Source organism: Triturus cristatus, chromosome 12 (assembly GCF_964204655.1).
Source record: "Triturus cristatus chromosome 12, aTriCri1.1, whole genome shotgun sequence".
Classification (NCBI taxonomy): domain Eukaryota; kingdom Metazoa; phylum Chordata; class Amphibia; order Caudata; family Salamandridae; genus Triturus; species Triturus cristatus.
The window spans coordinates 198,836,421-198,856,661 of record NC_140595.1 but is presented as its reverse complement, the minus strand read 5'-3'; the positions used below and the strand labels follow the sequence as shown (position 1 = coordinate 198,856,661).

Genomic DNA, 20,241 nt, shown 5'->3' with positions numbered 1-20,241 from the left:
ACTTAATACTTACATAGGCAGATAGAATAGTTCCACCTTTTCTTTAGTGATCCGTGTGCAAGGTCTTTCCAAGCCTTCCAAGGTCAGAGAAGACGGAGGACTGATCACCATCAACTGATTCCTCTTCATAGGAGAACCTTTGAGAAGAAAGCAACAGTGAACAAGAACAGAGTTAGAGAGAGAAATATGTAGGGGCAGCAAACAAGAGAGTGGGGGCACAGGGAGGTTATTTCCAGTCCCAATGGCGTACCTTCACAGCAGCACGAGCACTGGATAGAAGCAACAGCTAGAAACATGCATTGGCAACGCCAATTGTGTCTCACCTGCAAGAGCTATTGGCCTTGCCAATGTCTTGTAGCCATGGTCTACAGCAGCGTGGCTGCTGTGCAGCATTGCTGAAAGTTAGGGGAAAAAGTGCTATGACGCAGCCATAGCTTTTTTTTTGGCTGGTGCAATGGGAGGGAGAGTGGGTGGTTACAAGCAACACACAATGCGGGACAGGAGGACAAACAGCACGGGACAGGGCAAGCAACAAACAATGCGGGATGTGTGGGAAACAATAAACAACATGGGATGGGGGCAAGCAAGAAAGAAGTCAGGACAAGGAACCAAGCAACTAACAACGCTGACAGGGGCCAAGCAACAAACAACACAGGGCAGGGGCAAGCAACAAACAATGCAGGACAGGAGCAAGCAGCAACACAGGATGGGAGGGCAAGCAACAGCACGGAGCACAAAAGATCAAGCAACAACACAGAATGCAACAGGAAGGTGGGTGTGCAAGCAACAAAATAGAGCACAATAGAGGGCACTTTAGGGATTCATACAATGACATGGACAGTGGATGGGGCAAGCAACAACGTAGATAGCGGGCGTGGTAAGCAACAACACAGAGGGGGACAAAAGAACAAGGGTAAGAGAGAGCGCCACAGAAGTGGGGTAGAAGCACATGAGGGAGACAGCCTGCAAACACATGCACTCTTATGGAGTGCTTTAACTAACTGATAAACTAACTGATAAAATAAAAATATCTCAGAAAGCATGAGCAGTCGAAGGACACAAGTACTTGAGTCATGCTGCAGGGGAGGGGAAAATACAAAGAGGATTTGAAGCTAGCATGTGCTAACCAAAGAGAAGTAAGTAAATGAGAGAGATAATAAAGCCACATAATGGAAAGCAGTGGGTGGACTCTAAGCCTATTGCAAGCTAACCAAAATGTCTTGCAAGCAACAGCGCATATGCTGTCTCAGTCAAGGTCTAAATTACAAGCCTATATTTTCTCCTCTGCATAGCAGCACTACTGACTCACCATCTTCTTGTTGTATTGTTTTTCTTCAGTAGATCCATACCACCTCTTCTCACTTTTGCACAAACTCTGCCACCTTGTTGATTTTGGAAGAGGTAGGGCTTAATTTGTAAATGAATGAGTGCCAGTGCCCAAAGCTCTGCTCAGAAGTCTGAGGCCGGTGCAATTAAATGTCTGCACCAAATATCAAAGCTATGTAGTCTTCAATTTACCTTCAATTTACTTCCACTTTCTTGAATCCACTGCAGTATACTCACTCTTGTAGGTTCCTTCTTTCTCCCTTTATGACGGTTTTTCAGTCTTTACCTTCCTCCGTCATTCTGTGTTTTGTGTTTTTCCCTCTAACAGTGTAATGTCTGATTCAAATAATAAGTGCCTATCCCCAAAAATAAGTGCCAGTGGCCCCCGTGCACCACCAGCTCAAATTAAGCCATGGAAAGAGAGACATTGATTCTACTAAGATGAACACTGTATCCTCAAAAAGCTAATATCTCTGTCTCTTTTTCCTTTTTCCAAATGGGGTATCTTTTTCGACAGTAGAGATGCTTTGCCAAAGAGGACCAGCTTATCATTTAATGAAGAACCTTATGATGATGGCTCTGTTATGCTGGATGTTCTGCTGTTGGTCCAAAATGTCAAGTTATTTGAGGAAAACTTCAAAGTTCGGTCCTGAGCTCTAACATTTGGGAATTTATAAAGATTCTTATTCCTCCATTTATGGCAGTACATTTTATCCATATAGCCTGGAAACGTAGGAGTTTGGACTTTTTGACTAAGGGGAGCGACTGAAATTTGATGGTTTCAATAGAAGTATGCTGTAAGAGACGTAAAATAGGGAGCGTGACTTGGACACCGAACATGGCAGACGCATTTTAGCACTGCTCCGTGCGGTTGCCTTAAATCCTACCTAATCCGTGGCTACATCAGGGTGGCAGAGCTGCAGACCCGGCTCCTGGGGACCCCGCCAACCTACTGCAGCAGAGAGAGTAAGCTGTTACAGCACCCGCTTGACTGAGGTGGGGGTCAGGCTGGTCAGTGGTGGTCCTACGAGCTCCGGATCCCACGTCTTTAAGTCCCCTGTCCTATCTGCCAGCAGGACCAAGTATAAGGCCCCTCCTGGTGCCGAACAGACTACACTGGACATATATGCACAGCTCAGAGAATCCTCTTCTCCTGCTGGGGCTTCTGGATAGGATGGTTCCATTCCGGACAATGATGCCCTCTTGTCAACTATCATGCAGTCACGGGACATGTTGGGAGCTAAAACTGGAGCAGTGAGAACAGACGTGACTCTACTCTGCCAGGACTGATGGAAAGCCGTTGAGTGGATTACAGAGGCAGAAAATAGGGTGTTTGGGGCAGAGGACTCAGTATCTGGTAGCAGATGGTGGCCATACTTATTGCTGTGACCAAGGAGTTGGTGCCGAGAGTGGAAGACGCTGAGGGCACGGCTCGCCGTAATATCCTGCGGTTCGTTGACTTTCCTGAAGGGTGTGAGGGTCTCTCAATGGAACACTTTCTTGACCAATGGTTCTGCTCATTGATGCCTTCAGAGATCTTGTCATGGATGAGCGGGCCCACAGGGCTTTGGTGCGGCACCCTCCATCTAGGGCTCGGCCCTGTCCAGTCACTGCTAAGCTCCTAAACTATCTGGACAGAGTAGCTATTGGCGGGATGGTGGAGCCTCAGCAGATGGTGGGGTGCCCTTGGTGACTGGGAGGACTGCCTCGCTGCCTTCTACAAGACATTGGTGTATGCCGTAAATCTTTCAGATGTCTGCAGTGCACCCCAGTGTCGCTCTGGAGATTAGCTACTAACAGACAGTGAGAGTGGTATATTAGTCTCCCTGGCTAATTGACAGTGTTGGGTTTGGGGATCCATTAGGGTGGGCCTGGGCGGGGTCCACAGTTGCGGCCTGGCTCTGATCTACCCCGTGACAGATACTTCCTGTTCTCAAAGTATGGGGGAGGGGGAAGTTTGGGACATGTTTATGTCTCCTCAGCACACAACTCCTTTTCCAGCCTTTATAATTTTAGTCTTCCACTTTCACATTTACATAATCTCGGACGTCTCTGTCCTGGCACGGAAGCTCTCCGATCACTCCCTAGTGCTCCTCCGCTTATGCAGTCAACGCCCTGCGTTCCAATAGTGTTTATTGCTTGATCACTTTAAAAACCTGGAATATAGACGTCATATTGAACATTTCATAGAGGAATGTCTGGCAACTACCAAAGGATGGTGCCTTCCCAGGCGACACATTGAGAGGCCATGAAACCGACACTGTGGGGGGGGGGGTGTATTAGTTTCTCTACTGTGGAGTGGCGAAGTCGGGTCAAGGACTTGGTGGATCTTGAGGCCCGGATGGCGAACTTAGATGTGCAGGGTCGTGTGGAGGGTGAGCAGTTGGCACGTAGACAACTGTGTCTATAGCAACAACAATACCAACGGCTCCAATTGGGGGAGGCCAAACAGTGTTGGCAAACGGCCCAGAGCAGCATCTACCAATGGAGTGTCAAGTGGAGCAAAATGCTCCATAGATTGTGTCAGGGTCCTCGTTGCCCTTCTTCCATTCCCCTTGTATGTGACCTAATGGGCCATTTGCTCACTGATCCTCGGGAGGTGGCCTGCTGTTTTGCTGCCCATTTCAAAACTGTGTACGCTCGATGGGAGATCTTGACCCAGGACCAGATCGAGGACTTTATGATGACACTTCCCCTCCGAACCCTTTCATCTGCTGATTATGCCTTGTAAGATGGTGCTCTCTGGTTCCCTAAACCTAAACCTGGTCGGCCAACAGATGATAATCTTTCATATCTCCCAATTTCCCTCTTAAATCTGGAGGTGAAGATACTAACGAAGTTCCTGGCGAACCCGTTGATACGCTTCATTCCTGACTTGATTCATACCGACCAAGCCAGATTTATGCCTCATCATGCTACCCGGCAGAACATTCAGTGCCTATATAATGCCTTGAAATTGGCTGACAGGTTGGAGGGATCTGCAGCAGTTCTTCTTGCCAGGATAGATAAGGCTTTTGGCTCCGTGAGTTGGGTATATTTGTTCACACTTCTTCGCCGCTTGAATTTTGGCCCTAGATTTCAGTCTTAGATTCTTATACACTGATCTTACGTCGTCAGTGCGGGTGGCTGGGGCTAGTTCAGATTTGTTCCCAAACCAACGAGGGACAAGGCAGGGATGTCCCCTGTCTCCCCATCTGTTCACTCTTGCCATGGAGCTTTTGGCAGTGTGGGTGAGTATGGATGCTCAGGTTGATAGCATTAAGTGGAGACCAGGTCTTACTGATTGGATTGCGTTATATGCAAATTATGTCCTCTTTTACTTAACTGCCCCTACAGCCTCTGAACCCCACATTTTACAAATCATGCGTATCTTTGGTGAATCTTCGGGCCTCTACTTTAACGCATCCAAATCTACTGTGTTTTTGTTTGGTGGTCGCCCGCATGACCTTGGTAGGGCATCAGGACTGCGGATTGCCTCAGGTGGGTTTAAATACTTAGGGGTTTTCGTGTCCCCCGAAGCTGCACTGGTATGAAAGCGTAACCTGGAGCCTGTCCTCGCCAGATAGAGAGACGATGTTCTGGTCTGGTCGGTTTTATCTCTGTATTTAACTGGTAAGCCCTGCAATCTTCAAAATAGTGTCACTACCCCGGTTTTTATACCAACTGCAAAATTTCCCATACACCATTACACGACAATAGTCTTGTACGTTGAACTCCGTTCTTAATAGTTTCCTCTGGGAGGGCGGGACCCCACGCATTGCCCTTGGTAAATGTTTTTAATCAGTGTACTTCGGAGGCATTGCTGCAGCAGATATTGAGGCGTATTATCAGGCGTCGCAACTTCTGGTTATTTATGATTGGTCTCATGATATCCAAGGCGATCCTGCTTTTGTGTCCGAAAAATGGTCAATGGGGACACTGTTCTCATTAATTATCTGTACGGTGGGGGGGATTGCAGTGGTCTCCCTCTGGCAACTAGAGTAGTCGTGACTCAGTGGAGGCATTCACTCCAACGGATGGGGTGGTGGGGGAAGCTGACATCCCACTCGCATAGGTGTTAATCTCCATTTTTCAAAAGTTTGGCAAGCTGATTATGCACTTGTTCACCTCAACAGAGAATGCACCCCTTTCAATTTTATACACTCGGTTTCCTCAGACTAGGATCTCGGAGTTGGTTGTCTGGGAAATTGTCTTCTCTAAGCATTTTCTCACATTCCATTCATGTGTCAGATGTGTGTCAAGTTCATGAGGGAGATGGGCAGAGTTGGTCCAGGTGGTTTCATATTGACCATGGAAGTTGTGAATGTCCCAGCTTTGTCTGCTATCAGTGTGCCACATGTTGAGGTTACCTATTTTCATTCCTAGTATGATCTCAGTACTAGTAAGAGCATTATCTTTTCACAATTTGGGATTGTGTGGATGTTGAGCAGGGCTGCAAAGAAGAGCATTCTTCTGCAAATAGAGTCTTGTAGCACATAGAGTATTGGAGCAATCTCGGAGACCTGTGCTCTAACATTAGAATGTTTTTCATGGCTGCTATTTGGTAAACTGCTCACACCCAGTTTCATGTCAGATTCTTGATCTTCCTCATTTTCTGATGGTTGATTCTATTAAGAGCTGAGTAACTTTATTCCGACTTCACCGGGTGGTGAGGCTATGAGGAGGCCTTCCGGAGCCCGAAAAGAATGACAGGATTTTGTCCCCATTTTGCTTTTTGAGAGCTGCATTTGCTTCTCACAGTATTGCTGAGTTTGAGCCACAGGAGCTGATAGCATGAAATGTCCGACCATAAAAGTCAGACAAAACAATGGACAAACTGGGCGTACTTTTAACTAGCGAGTCATTTCTGATGGTAAGCTCAGAAGCATTGATGCTCAGACCCAATCCCGTCTTTTGCCCGTTAGATAATGTCCAGTTCCACAGCTCCCAGGAGAATATTTGGCTCATGCAGTGTCCATATTCCTCTCAGGTGAAGGTCAAATACCAAATCTTTCTGGAGAAGCGTAGAAAGTCCATTGACTATTGCATATCAGATGCACCATCATTAGTTGTTTCCTATATTTGAACTTACAGAGATGCTTAGTCGCTGTCTTGGAATTCCCACCAGGACATGCTCTTGGATAAAGACACTTTAGCACCTAATGAGTCCCTAAACCTTTCTTGGATTTAGTGGACCTAACAGTTAGAAATGTGTCAAACAGAATCAGGCATTTGACCTTTGAAGACTTCTAGAAATATTTATGAGTTTCCTTTTCCCTTTCATACTGCAGACATTCAACACTTCCAAACTATGCTTTGTAGCAAACCAAGAACCTTCCTTCTCACTGAGCAACAACCAATAGTCTTGTTACAATGTCACCAGCTAGTCTTTACCCACACATAATATTTACAGAGCTGGAGTTACGATGTATTATTCCAGTTGGAGGAGAATGGGGCCACAGGACTGGCTGGGTTGGAACCAGTGTGCCATCAAATTACTGGGTCTCACAGGTGTATGCTGCCCAAAAGCTGTGTTGTGGCATTATGGAGAGATGAGGGATGCCCACAAAGCACCACCACTGAGCAGGTGACAGGAGCCGTCGGTGTCTCCGACTTATGAGCACATGCAGATTTAGGAGGCTGAGATTATTACTCTCTAAAGCTATTCTGTGAAAACAGTCCTCTCCAAGAAGGAATGAGATGGCAAGCCATGGGATGCCATTCGAAGGAATCCAGGTACATACTTATGAGGAAAGAAATGGCAAATGCCTAATGGCAGGGAGCGCTTTCCTTAGAACAACCTTACGAATTGTCGGTTGTTTCCAGAATGAGTACAGGGAAATCTAAAAAGCTCAAAGAAAAAGACAAGATGTCAGAAAAAATGTCTTTACTGTGACTGAAATCTGTATTCTGTTAATCCAAAGAATGCAGGAGCATGGAGGTATCCAGTCCAACTGAAAAGTGTTGCTGAATCCCACAAAGCAATGAACAGTATCCATATTGGCAGGGGAAACGGCTTTACAACGCTTGCCTGAACCACGCAAACAAACTTTGTTGTAAAGGCATGCGTGGTACAGGCATGCCCAGTAAAGCGATGCATGGGTAAGACTCATTCGTTGTTGCGACCTATCAACTGCAGCATGCTGGAACTAGTGCGGCTGAGCCGCCTCTGAAGCTTAAGTAAGGTTGTTCTTAATCAGTGCAGAAGACTACCATGACCCTCGAGTAATAAAAAGAGCTCTGATGCACTGGGCCTCCATGGTGAAATAGTTTGGAGAATCTATCCTGGACAAAATAAGGAAAGCCACTTCTTTTCAAATGGGAGCACAGAGAAGGGAGGCCACCAAAGACAACCAACCTACCCCTTGGGAGAACACATGGCCAAGGACAAGCTCGTGTATTGGCATAATCCCAAAACAAATACAAAAGGTTTGCATCTCGAACTGAAGAGACTGTGAAGCCAGGTACTGTAAATGTGCCCTGAGTATTAGCACAGAGGGCAGTAGTCTGAACAGGCTGCTGCGCGAACCGATAGATGCAGAGACCGAAGACAACAATGCAAGAACACTAGACAGAGGAGGAGCGGGAAGCAAATCTGCACCATGCACGTAATCATGGAACAGTGAAAGCCAAGATGATGCCAGGCTGCCACTGGCAGTAGATGCAATACCAACCAGCATTGGTAAAGCCATTGCGTCTTGGCTATCCGAGGGCTATTAGTGTTTTCAATGTCTTTTAGAGATATCGCATGCGTTGTCTAGAGCTGAGACCTAAAAACAAGGAATAGTTCCTTATTTACTGCTACTTACTAATAGATTCCTGCTATAATGTTCAAGGCTGATCATTCTGCTTGGGGGAGACTAGCTGGTGCTGACCCGCTTCTATGTACCTCACCTCCTGGAAACAAGCATCCTAGGACCGGTTTCGGGGTTTCACCCCTCTTCAGCCAGGATAGCTTGATTCCAGTGGCATGGAGAGCACGGGACTCACGTCTGAGCATACCCGTCCCACTCGGGGTGACAAATGCAAAAATAACTGTTGATGGACAGAATGCAGAACAATGTCATACATTCACCCCAGTACAGATATCTGGGCCTAAATCCATCGTTTTGTTGCTCACTATGCCATTCCAGTTTGGACCCAGCCATATGCAAATCAGTCTTGACCCTGTGCCCTATGGGAACAGTCCAGCCCGAACAGCCTGGCCAGGTCCTCCCTGGACTGGACACAAGCATCCTAGGACCAGTTTCGGGGTTTCACCCCTCTTCAGCCAGGATAGCTTGATTCCAGTGACATGGAGAGCACTGGAGAGCCACTGGAATCAAGCTATCCTGGCTGAAGAGGGGTGAAACCCCGAAACCGGTCCTAGGATGCTTGTTTCCAGTCCAGGGAGGACCTGGCTTGGCAGTTCGGGCTGGACTGTTCCCATGAGGCACAGGGTCAAGACTGATTTGCATATGGCTGGGTTCAAACTGGAATGGCATGGTGAGCAAAACATGATGGATTTATGCCCAGATCTCTGTACTGGGGTGAATATATGACATTGTTCTGCATTCTGTCCATCAACTGTTGTTTTTGCATTTGTCACCCCGAGTGGGACGGGTATGCCCAGACGTGGGTTCCGTGCTCTTCATGCCACTGGAATCAAGCTATCCTGGCTGAAGAGGGGTGAAACCCCGAAACCGGTCCTACGATGCTTGTTTCCAGTCCAGGGAGGACCTGGCTTGGCAGTTTGGGCTGGACTGTTCCCATGAGGCACAGGGTCAAGACTGATTTGCATATGGCTGGGTTCAAACTGGAATGGCATGGTGAGCAAAACATGATGGATTTAGGCCCAGATCTCTGTACTGGGGTGAATATATGACATTGTTCTGCATACTGTCCATCAACTGATGTTTTTGCATTTGTCACCCCGAGTGGGATGGGTATGCTCAGACGTGGGTCCCGTGCTCTCCATGCCACTGGAATCAAGCTATCCTGGCTGAAGAGGGGTGAAACCCCGAAACCAGTCCTAGGATGCTTGTTTCCAGTCCGGGGAGGACCTGGCTTGGCAGTTCGGGCTGGACTGTTCCCATGAGGCACAGGGTCAAGACTGATTTGCATATGGCTGGGTTCAAACTGGAATGGCATGGTGAGCAAAAAAAGGATGGATTTAGGCCTAGATCTCTGTACTGGGGTGAATGTATGACATTGTTCTGCATTCTGTCCATCAACTGTTGTTTTTGCGGATACACAATCGAGCAAGCTTAAGGAAGCAATTGGCATAACATACTGGCATTGGCTGGAAGGATCCGACCAGGGATGATTCGAGTTTTGTGAGTCAGGTCGACACCTGGGAGAGGAGGGACATCTGTGAATAAGGAAGAGGGATTGAGCAATTCCTTTATCTGCTCACACCGAGAATGTAGGAGAGAAGCAGTGTCAGATAGGGGCGGATCGTGCAATGTGGCATTCAGATGTGGGTCTGTCGGGAAATTCAGGAATGCAAGCTCGGCGGGGCAGCGGTTAGTCTGCCTGTGGGTGGCAGGGCAGTCTGGATGAAGTGAAGATTATTTAGGTAGTGGTATTTGTTGTCAGGTATCTGGTCCGAACAGCTGTCGGGACACACAGCAACCAAGTTTGATGTGGCTGTGTGGCAGGCAGCAATGTGCTGTTGTAGCATGTTTGGGTGAGGCGTCAACTGAGTTACAGGGAAGTTTACAGTAGAAGGATTGGATGTATCTGCCTGTGCTGGTTCTTAGGTCTCGCCTAGCGAAGCAGCGCATGCGCTGCTTGCCTTGGTGAGACCTATTGTGGTCGGTTTGGTGGGCGAAGGGGGACAGGACATGTGCACGCGCACGGCTAGCAGCGTTAGCACAAGGAACAGCAGATGTGAGCGGGCTTGGCTCCCTGAATGCGCGCAGGACAGGAGATGTGCACGCATACAGCTCGGATCCCTGAACGCGCGCATGGCGTGCTTTCGCTTTCCCCTGGACACAGACATGGCCTCCGAGACTGAGCGGCCGTTTTGAACCTACTCATGTGCTGCTCATCTGTGTTTGTGGGCGGGAGAGGGGGTGAAAACCTCCTCTTATCTGTAATACCGTGGGACAGTGTGTGTCTTCAGAGCTTTGAGGGGAACTGCAAGTCACGTGAGTACCGTGAAACTCTCGCCATCTTCACTTACCTGCGGGACTGTGAGGCGGCAACTGCGAGTCAGGTAACGTGCAACCCTGTCAATGCTGCGAGACAGAGTACGCTGCATGTGCGTCTACAGTGAGACTGACACTGAGTGATTGGGCTTTGAGAGGGCGACCGTGTGCTCTTGGATAGTCAGTGAGATAGCGCATGATTGAATCGAGTGATTTCACTTCCTGCCTTCTCTATCCCAGCTGCTCTAAAACACTATTATAGTATCTTCTCTCTTGATTACTTCTCACCTGCGGACAGTCCCTCTCTTCCACTTCTACACACGCCCTCTCCCTCATGCTGACACATCCATCCCTTTTGCGGTGAATGCGGGTCATTGAGCAGCCTCTGTGAGGCCAGCCTCGCTCACACGCCCCTCTGCCCTGGCTAGTTGATTGGCCGGGGCACTTCCCCTTCCCCGAAGGCAGTGAATACCATGCGGTCACTAAGCAATTCTTTGATTCTTAAATGAATACAGCAGTCGCAAGGCCCCACAATTCACACTGTGGAGGCACAGTGCGACTAGACACCACAGTCGCACAGCCCCGGCGCAAGGGCAAAGTCAGAAACGGCTCTAGACTTATTCCCACATCAATACTACCGGGGCACATCCCCACATACATACTGAATAGGATCAAAGGCCCCCTCTTCACCTCCAGTGCAAGGCCTCTCAGTCCTATACAGATGTGTGCCACGTTGTAACTGCAGTGTACAAAAAGTGATGGATCAAATGTTAGAATTAATCCCAGCCACTGGTAATTACTCGGGGTCCCATCCCAATCCATTATTTTGCACAGCATGCCTCCTCAGTTTGGACCCAGCTATATGCAGCTCAGTCTTCAGCCTGCTCCAATCAGAACAGTCCAGCCTGAACTGCCAGGCCTGGTCCTGTCTGATCCAGAGCACAAGCGACCCAGGACTGGTTTCATCGTAATTGGGGGTCTCCATTCAGGTGTATCTTGGTTCCTGTGGCACAGCCAACATGAAACCTACGCCTGGACGTGTCGCCGCACCAAGGGGCGACACACTGAAGTATACCAAACAAGCATTTGCAATGCAATAGGTCTCGCATTTGCAAGAGTTTGAGCTATTGGCATTGTCAATGACTATGCCTTTTATTTATGTGTTTTGAAAACCTGCAAGCGGTGCGTAAACACGCACTTTGTACAGATAGTCCTTGCTTATGAGAAGCAAGGCTGGCAGTAAAATTGGCGCAGTTATTGCCAGCCTTGCTTCTCGTAAGCAAAGGCTGTAAGTACAGAGTGCATGTTTACGCCCCTCTTGCAAGTTTTCAAAACACATAAATAAATGGCATTTTCATTTACAATGCGAATAGCTCAAACCCCCGCAAAAGCGAGACCTATTGCATTGCAAATGCTTGTTCTTTGGGCAGTCAGGATTAGTGGTGTTTGAATAACTGATACGTGCAGCCTAGTTAAATTGCAGAAGCAGCAGAAAAAGAATTGTGTGTAAGAAGCCAGAAGATAGCATTATAGTCAGGTTGATTAAGGGTGTCCAGTGGCACGGGGTGGCCTGGCACCAATGGTCATAACTCTTCCTGCTGGTAGGAGCGACAGACAACAGTGACAAGCAACAAACAGCTCATACTTGATGTTATTATGCAAGACTTCTGAAGGATTCGCTTGTCTTTGGTGTGGGCAGGCACAGAGTTCTGCCATAATGTGTTAAGCCCTCCTTCTCTGTGCGCGTCTCTAAGGCATGCAGCATTGGTAGCTCCTCCTTGTGCATAGTGCTCTTTTCCAGGACAAGCCTCAGAAATTATAGGTGTGCCTGTCGGATTGGACTACAGAAAATAGGAGTAGGCAGCCTTTAGCATGCTTTTTGATGGCAGGAAGCCTGCAGAAAGGCATAGCAGAGCATGTCGTCCCAAGCTGGAGGCTGAACTGCAGTTAAGCCAACAGGTGTGTTGTAGGTATCGATGACCTCACTAAGGTTTCGACGTGCTTGGCTCCAAGGCGAGCAGGGAAAACAAAGAGCTAGCACTTAAAGTTAATATAAAAATGTATATAATAAAAAAGAATACTTTCAATCTGCTGTCACTGAAGAGAAAGGAACTATTTTTAAATGGATGTGGGCAATGTGCACAGCAGTGGCAGCTGGATCAGATCGGGGGTGGCGGGGGAGGGGGGAGTAGTGTAAAAAACAAAATTACTTTACCGCCGTGTCTCTCCTCTGCGTCGGACTCAGGCTGAAACAGGAAGCACCCAGGCTCCCCTGACCAATCACAACGCTGCAATGCAGCTTTGTGATTGGTCTGAGCGCCGCAGTTCAGTGCTCAGATGGAGACTGGGGGCCTGGGCATGTTCTCCACCTAACTAACTAACGCAGGCTGCATTATAGCCTAGGTGGAGAACATGCAAAGTGTGCAGGACTGTTAGGCTGTCCCGAGAGGGCCAGCAAAACATTCATACTTACTTGGAATGGACAAACAACTGCTCCCCTATCCTGCTCTGAGAGCAGAGCAGCTCCGCCCGCCCCGGCCGCAAAACAGCAGGAACAAATAAAATGATAATAACATTGAGTTATTATCATTTTATTTTTCCTTTAGTTAATTGCTTAAAAGCAGTGGGGCGACGCCACTGGTGCACAGGCTTCGCGCAGTTCTCATAGTGAGGGGAACCAAATGGGTAGAAAGGGCTGACCCACTGTCCCATGTGAATAACAATCCAACAGACCAATGGATGAAGTCTGCTGATAAAAAGCCTCTCTTTGAATGTATCATGTATATGATTTTTTTAGAAACCATATGACAAGACAGCTATAGCTGTTTCAAAGCAAGACCCAAAAAGGGCCCTATAATCTGTTATCACTCAATATCTAGGTGAATGATGAAATTTAAATCTTATCCATGTCAATCAAGAAACCAAAATATTTTCACAGCTATCGCTTGCATACTGCGGGTCCAATCAAAAGCCTACATGCTCTCCCTGATAAACGTGTACCGTGGAAAAAAGCAAGAAGATAAAATTAAGATAGTTCCACAGCTCTGAGTGGGATGAAATGGGGCATGAAGTTGTTACTTTCCTGTTGAAGGAATGGGAAAGAGATCCACTGTTCGGTGTCGAAAGCAATCTGTCCTTGGGCATATGCCTGTGCTTCATGCCCCTAGATGTCGGGATATGAATGAGGAGAGGGGCTAATTTTTTATTTTTTTTGTTCTGCTGCAAAATTAAATATAGGATATTATCAAAATCAGTTCCTGCAAATGAACTTTTAATATTTTCTGTGATTTGTGAATGTATCAATTAAACACCAACATTATTTACGTGTTTATTTTATCTTGGTGTTGAATACATAAATGTGTGTAGAGAATATGCAGAAGATTTTAGTTATATCTTTATCCGATCTGTAAATAATGAATAGCCGCCTTTCATTTGATTGAAGTTTCTAAAGTCTGTAGCTGTCTAAGTTCCGAAATATATGAAGACGTATAACATAACATTTGAGTTAAGTGTTCATGTCATGTTAGGTTGGGACAAGGATTGGTAATGGCCAAGGGATTCCATCCACCTCCTCATTCACTTGTTTGTACCTTATGACAACAGAGGTCTAAGCTTCAGCAGGCAACTGATAATGCCATTTCATTACTTTCATGGACCTGGACCAGCCCTTGGAAATAGTAGGTGGAAGAGAGCACGGATGAATACCTGCTAAAAAAAACCCAAGCTCATATAAGATTGAGAATTTACCAAATTCAAATTAAACTGAGTTCAAAAAAAGGAGAATGAAGTTGTCTTTGGAAGAGTTTGCGGAATTACCAAAAGATTATCCAAAATATATTTTTTATCATAATTTAAGAGAAACAGAGCAACAAATCTTACTGATCGACGACCGCTCATTTCATCATTTTGCCTTACTGCACTAGAACATTCCTGCTTAGCTTCAGGGCTTTTTCTTCCTACAAACCTTTACAACTCCTCTCATCCACACAAAACCACTACCTTACTTCCTTGTTCTCCTTGACTATCCTTCACCTTAACTTTAACCTATAGTTTATCTACATTATGATTAATGTACAATATACAATACTATACAATAGTTGTAAATATCTCTTTACTCAGTTATGTCAAGTCTTTGGGGCCTACTCACAAATGCAAGCTTAAACATGAGTAAATGTAATTTTGAGTAACTTTACTACTTTTGGTTATTCACCATTTAAGAGTGTAAAGTTACTCAAAAGTGTAGGCCGTACATGTCCCCTCCCCCTGAAACAGGGGTTGGGGCTTAGTAAAAATGTTATATGTGACTGTGAAATTGCTACTAGTGACTTTATGACCCTATTTGTTGGTCCTCACACTTGGTGGAGACCTCCGCAATTGGGGCAGGGAAAATATTTGGAAGTTAAATGTTAATTTAAATTAATTTTATAATTGTTTTTAATGTAAAATATTTTTTTCAAAGCCACAACATCTGTTAACTACATTTTAAATTAAATTATATTAATTATAATTAATTAGATGTTTTAAAAAAATAAAACACATCTTAAATAAAAATGTTTTTATTACTTAATAAAAGTTACTGACATTTATGTAAGGTTCGAACTAAAAATAATTGTATTTATGTTTTACACGTTGCTTTTATTTATACATTGCAAAAAAGTTATTAAAATCTTTTAATAAAATAATTATAATTCAGGTTTTTTTACATTAAAATAAAAAAGTATTTTAAAAAAGTGTTAATAATTTACTTTAACATTATTTACTGTGAGGTTTTCTTTTATGTCCCTGCCTCCATTATTTTCTCTAGGAGAGAGTTGCAGTACCTATGAGTGGCCATGGGTGATGCTGGACATCCTACAGCTCTAAGCTGCAGTACATTTACAACTGTTATGGGTCCTTTTTGGCTGTTGTAATTACCGAAGTGCAGTTTGTGAACAGCAATGATCTCACTCTTTTGTGGGTGGGTCCAACAAAGCCCAGCCAAACCCTCCCTAAACCTTAACCTAGCCCTCCCTTAGCTACACTTCACTGATCCCCAAATCGCTCCCCTTTAATGGTGAGTAGTCCCTATTTTCCAGGGTCCCTCCATCCCTCCCCTCCTTTACTACTAACATGTATACTTATGTGTATGGAGATATCCAGTCGGGCGGAGATTTCCTCACATAAAAGATAGGAGAGTCAGAGGTGGAGACTTCTGCATATTGGTTTGTGAACAGCTTTCTGTAGTACGTTAGTAATGTTATTGTAGTACTACTATACATAATACGAAATGCAATTTGTGAATCAGCCCTTTGTTTTTGTTGCCATGTCTACTGCCTTCCACTTCACCGCTATATGCAACCACACTCCTGAAAGTGTTAGTTTTTGTGTACAGAATGTCTTGTGGAATGTGGTTGTACCTAAATAAGTACAAATACCAAATGAGGGAGTAAGGCACAAAAATGAAGAATATGAACTTAACGAGGAATTCTATAAAAATCGGGAGCAATACTACTTGTTGAAGGTAATTCAAAAAGGATCTGTAATCTACTTTTTTCGTTTTTTGAAGAATGTCAAATTGCAAAATAAATCAAACAATAATTGAGAAAATGCGATTACTATTTTAATATTATATGCTCAAGATATATACATTCTCACATATTCAGTGGTTGTTGACAGGTTGATTAATTCAGTGATCTTCCCCAAAAAATTGAAAGAACTGCCTTTAAAAGAATTACTCAAGAGTACATACGGAATTAAAATTAAACCTAAGATTTTCACAGCAGTAATTTAACCCTTTAGGATAAGTAAAAATTGAGCGCAATATTGGGCATATATTGTTTTCTTTTGGTAAGAGGTAGCAAGCCACAGTTATCAATTATCTTCCAAAGATTATCATATCTTACAACTATTTTTATAGCTGTCACTTTCCACAGTTTATTTTTGGCAGCACTTTAACCCCTTGTATGCGCACGACGGCTCCCGGCCGTCATGCATCACGGTGGGTGTGTGCGCACGACGGCCGGAAGCCGTCGTAATCCCGCCCACCGTTTATTTCTCCCGCACAGCGCGGGAAATAAACCCGCACCCAAGGGGTTAAAAAAATATTTTATGTCTGGTTTGGCCTCCAGGTGTTCTTACTGGGTGCATCCTTATTGCTTCAGGGCATAGCTGAGATGGCAGTGACACATGTTACACAGGAAGTCACAGAGCCCACTGATAGTCACTTTGTCGATGAGGCTGTTGTCGCTCTTGACTCTTTTGCAAGTTTTGCAAGAGGCATGAGGAAGTTGTTATGTTCTGGGTATTGTCTAAGAGCACTTACCTGTGCCACATGGCTCCTACTTTGCCAAGTCTGATCACACTTTAGCTGCTTCCAAACGTGGTCTCCTTCATGCAGATATACATTGCAAGGCTTTCCATTGGGTTGTGCAAACCTTGGACTGTGTATTAATCTATAATGTCTAGTACCTTTTTGTCTTGCCTGGTGATATGCTCAGTGCTCCCGTTTCTTGGTAGGCAGTGTGTATTCTTCCCGAGGGCTCTCTACTGAATGCTGAACTTACTATATAGTCTCCCTCTGCCACATATTTGGAAACACCGGAGGCATTGCAGGTGCTCTAGCAGCATTTTAAAGGGCGCCCCACGTTTAGTCCTACATAGTATTTCATATCAAGCAATGCATGCTTGCCCCTTGGGTGTTCCCACCGACCCCTGTTTCCTCAGGTGCTGTTGCAAAGAGCTCTAAACTGATGTCTGAAAGTGAGAACCTATTTCAAACAAGTAGCTTTTCCTTCATTATGACAAGGTAGGCTACGATCTTGGAGGCCTTTTTGGGGGAGCAGGGGGGGTCCTTTCCTTCTGAATTCACCAACAGGAAGTTGTTCTTATTCTGGCAAATTAACAGTACCGGAACAAGATGGAGCTTATATGATTGTTTTCACTTCAGTATATATCTATTTGTGTTTTTTTACCTGTGCGTCTGATCACCTACAGATGTGCGCCTCGGTTCAGGCATATTACTGGTCAAAGTGGCCCCATTAATTCAAGACTGACCATTGGGGACTGTTCCAAAGCACACACCTTAAAGTGTCCAAACACAACAATGTGATGGCATTGGACGAGGAATGGCTGGAGGCTTTGGCCTCCCCCAGGGAAATAGCGATCTCTTCCAGATTGAGACTGGTACAACTAAAAATACTACACAGAACTTATCTCTCTGGTCCAGCGCTAGTGAAAATGGGCTACATGGATGATTCTGAGTGCAGGAGGCGGTGTGGCCAAGAGGGCACATTCATCCATATTGTCTGGGACTGCATGTTCATTAGGAAATATTGGTCCACACTGATAAAATGTATGGGGGAAGTGCTGGGGACTAATATAGAACACAATATAGGACTCTGTCTATTAAACATCTGGGGACCGACTGACCTAAATAGTAAAGAAAGAACATGGGTAGCACTGGGAATGATAGTCACCAAGCGGAATGTCGCCAGATAGTGGGGCTCTCAAGAAACACTGGCTATTGCTGCATGGAAGAGGAACATGGACTGGTGCGTGTTAATTGAAGAGACAATATATGAATAAAGGGGTTGCCCTAGAAAATGGTCTCAAATATGGGGAAAGTGGAATGAATATAGAGGAAATGTTTGCGAGCCTCCGCGTGTGGCTCAGAGTCATGACTTGTCGCATAGTGAGTAAAACTTATTAGAAATTATAACAATAGTAAGAAAGCTGAAGATACGGATTTTTGAAGCACGCTCCGATGTAGATGTACTCCGTGATCCCCATATATGTAACGTGTTTGTAAGTGTTGAAGTTGTCATCAATAAAAAGTTTCCCCCAAAAAATTACAATGTGACGGCATTGCCACGCTGTTCAGGAATGGTACTAAGTAAATGTCCTACCTTGCACCCAGCATTTCACCATCCTTTTTTTCCACAGAAATACAACTTCCCAATCAACTACACCATTGATGTCCCTCGCATTCTGATTTTCCGGAAGAGAAACGTGACTCGACTGTTGGTAAGATCTGATGCAGTGAGTATGACAACTGAAAAGTGTGGCCTGTGCTTGTTGCCCTCATTTGCTGTAGGGACTGCTTACAGACACCTTATTGTTGCAGAGTGAACCTAACTTCTTGCAAGATATTGTGGTCAGACTATTGTCAGTGTTCATCACCACAAATAAGCCGAACATTAACCACCAATCTTACTCTGATTTTCCCTTCTTGGCCCCATTCTGTACAGACTGTCCACCTCATAACAGACAACCGTTTTGTCCATTGAGAAACACTAAAACTTTGCAGTACCTCTTCTTTTCCATCCCCCTGTCTCCTCGAGCCATCATGTCTGCAAAGTGGACAACTATACAGACAGAAACCATACTAACAAGTAAAGGCCTCAGTGCCACTGATGACCCTGTAAAATACTTAGGTGTGTATCTTTCTACAACTGTATCCTCACTACATGCATCGAATGTCCCACACACGCTAGATAGATCGTTTACAGACCTATCCAGATGAGGCAAACTGTACATTTCGTTGATAGGACAAATAACGTGCATCAAAATTAACTTCATGCCCCAACTGTTATACATTCTCTAAATACCCCCTGTGTACCAAAGGCTATTATTGTTCAGTCAATACAAGTAAAAATCATGACCTATGTCTGAGAGGTTAAATCACAGAGAGAAGTTAAACATACTCAATACAAATCAACAAACGAGGGGGCGGGGGGGGTAGAAATGACTTATGTGGAAACCTATACTAGAGCCGCTTGGTAAAGAGACAGCAGAAAACATATGAATCCTCATAAGAAGAGCTGTAAAGTCATCAATATGCTCCCAACATATGGACAAATTTGAATGTGATGGTATCCCATCTTTCGCCATGTTTGGGACCTTAGAATCGTACTGGAGGGGTTGCCAAGACATAGGCACGATGGCACACATGGTGGAAATTCACCCACATCCAAGCATATTGGAAAACCATTGTCCTTAATTGAAGATGTAACAGGCAACACTTTAACCCCGAATCCCTTGATTGTTTTGTTGTGCCTCAAGGGAATGAGGGTTCCTTATTATCTTACAACTATGGGATAATTGTTAACACACATGTTCTTAGCCACAAGACTCAACAATATGTCACTGGAAGGCACACATGCCACCATCTTTGAACGTATGGTAGATTCAAATATGGAATGTTTCCATCATGGAAACACTAACAGCGACTGTACATTACACCATTCATAATTTCAAGAGACTGTTGTCTCCAGTCTTCTACTTTGTGCAATATCACCCAATGCTAGATGGAGCTGTTTGTGCTCGAAATAATAAGGCAATCTGAAATGGCTGGGATGTCTTCCCCTTACAATTACAAATCGTAAAGATAGTATCTAAAGTGTAGCATTCTCTATTGGGGGAAAATATGGATAGATATGTTGTTACGTGTTGACAATATTGATGATGTAATAATATGATTGTACATTCAGACAAAGTGGGAAGTGAATATTTATTGGATATGCTGTACTAAAATGTACAAAGTTGATAAAAAAGAATACCCTGCTTTGAATCAAAAGATCAAGCTGAGGAGCGAAGTTGAAGAGGCTGGGAGGGCATAAGGGTTGTAGTACAAGGACAAGTACAAAAACTCAAGAGTACCGGAAATTATTCAGTGCATTAACTCCCTCATTTCCCCTTTTACTAGTCCTAGGCAATTGACGCTATGACAAGACTGCATGCCTTTGCCTCAATCCTCAGAACGAACAGACAGCATGCCCGCTCCAAAATGGATGCCACAACCCCAATTTTAATTAGTTCATAGGAAAGG

The 20,241-nt window shown here is 44.9% G+C and overlaps 1 protein-coding gene across 7 annotated transcripts in view; it reads left to right on the top strand.

Annotated features, from left to right (window-relative positions):
• IL34 (interleukin 34) overlaps positions 1-20,241 on the top strand; it is an 851,078-nt gene that overhangs the window by 237,581 nt on the left and 593,256 nt on the right. For 4 of the 7 annotated variants that reach the window (XM_085639839.1, XM_085639838.1, XM_085639836.1 and 1 more), the window contains exon 3: positions 18,357-18,452. In XM_085639839.1, coding sequence (XP_085495965.1) covers positions 18,357-18,452 — 96 coding nt within the window. The remainder of the gene's footprint in view (positions 1-18,356; positions 18,453-20,241) is intronic. The other 3 variants (XM_085639840.1, XM_085639837.1, XM_085639842.1) reach the window with 1 other exon arrangement.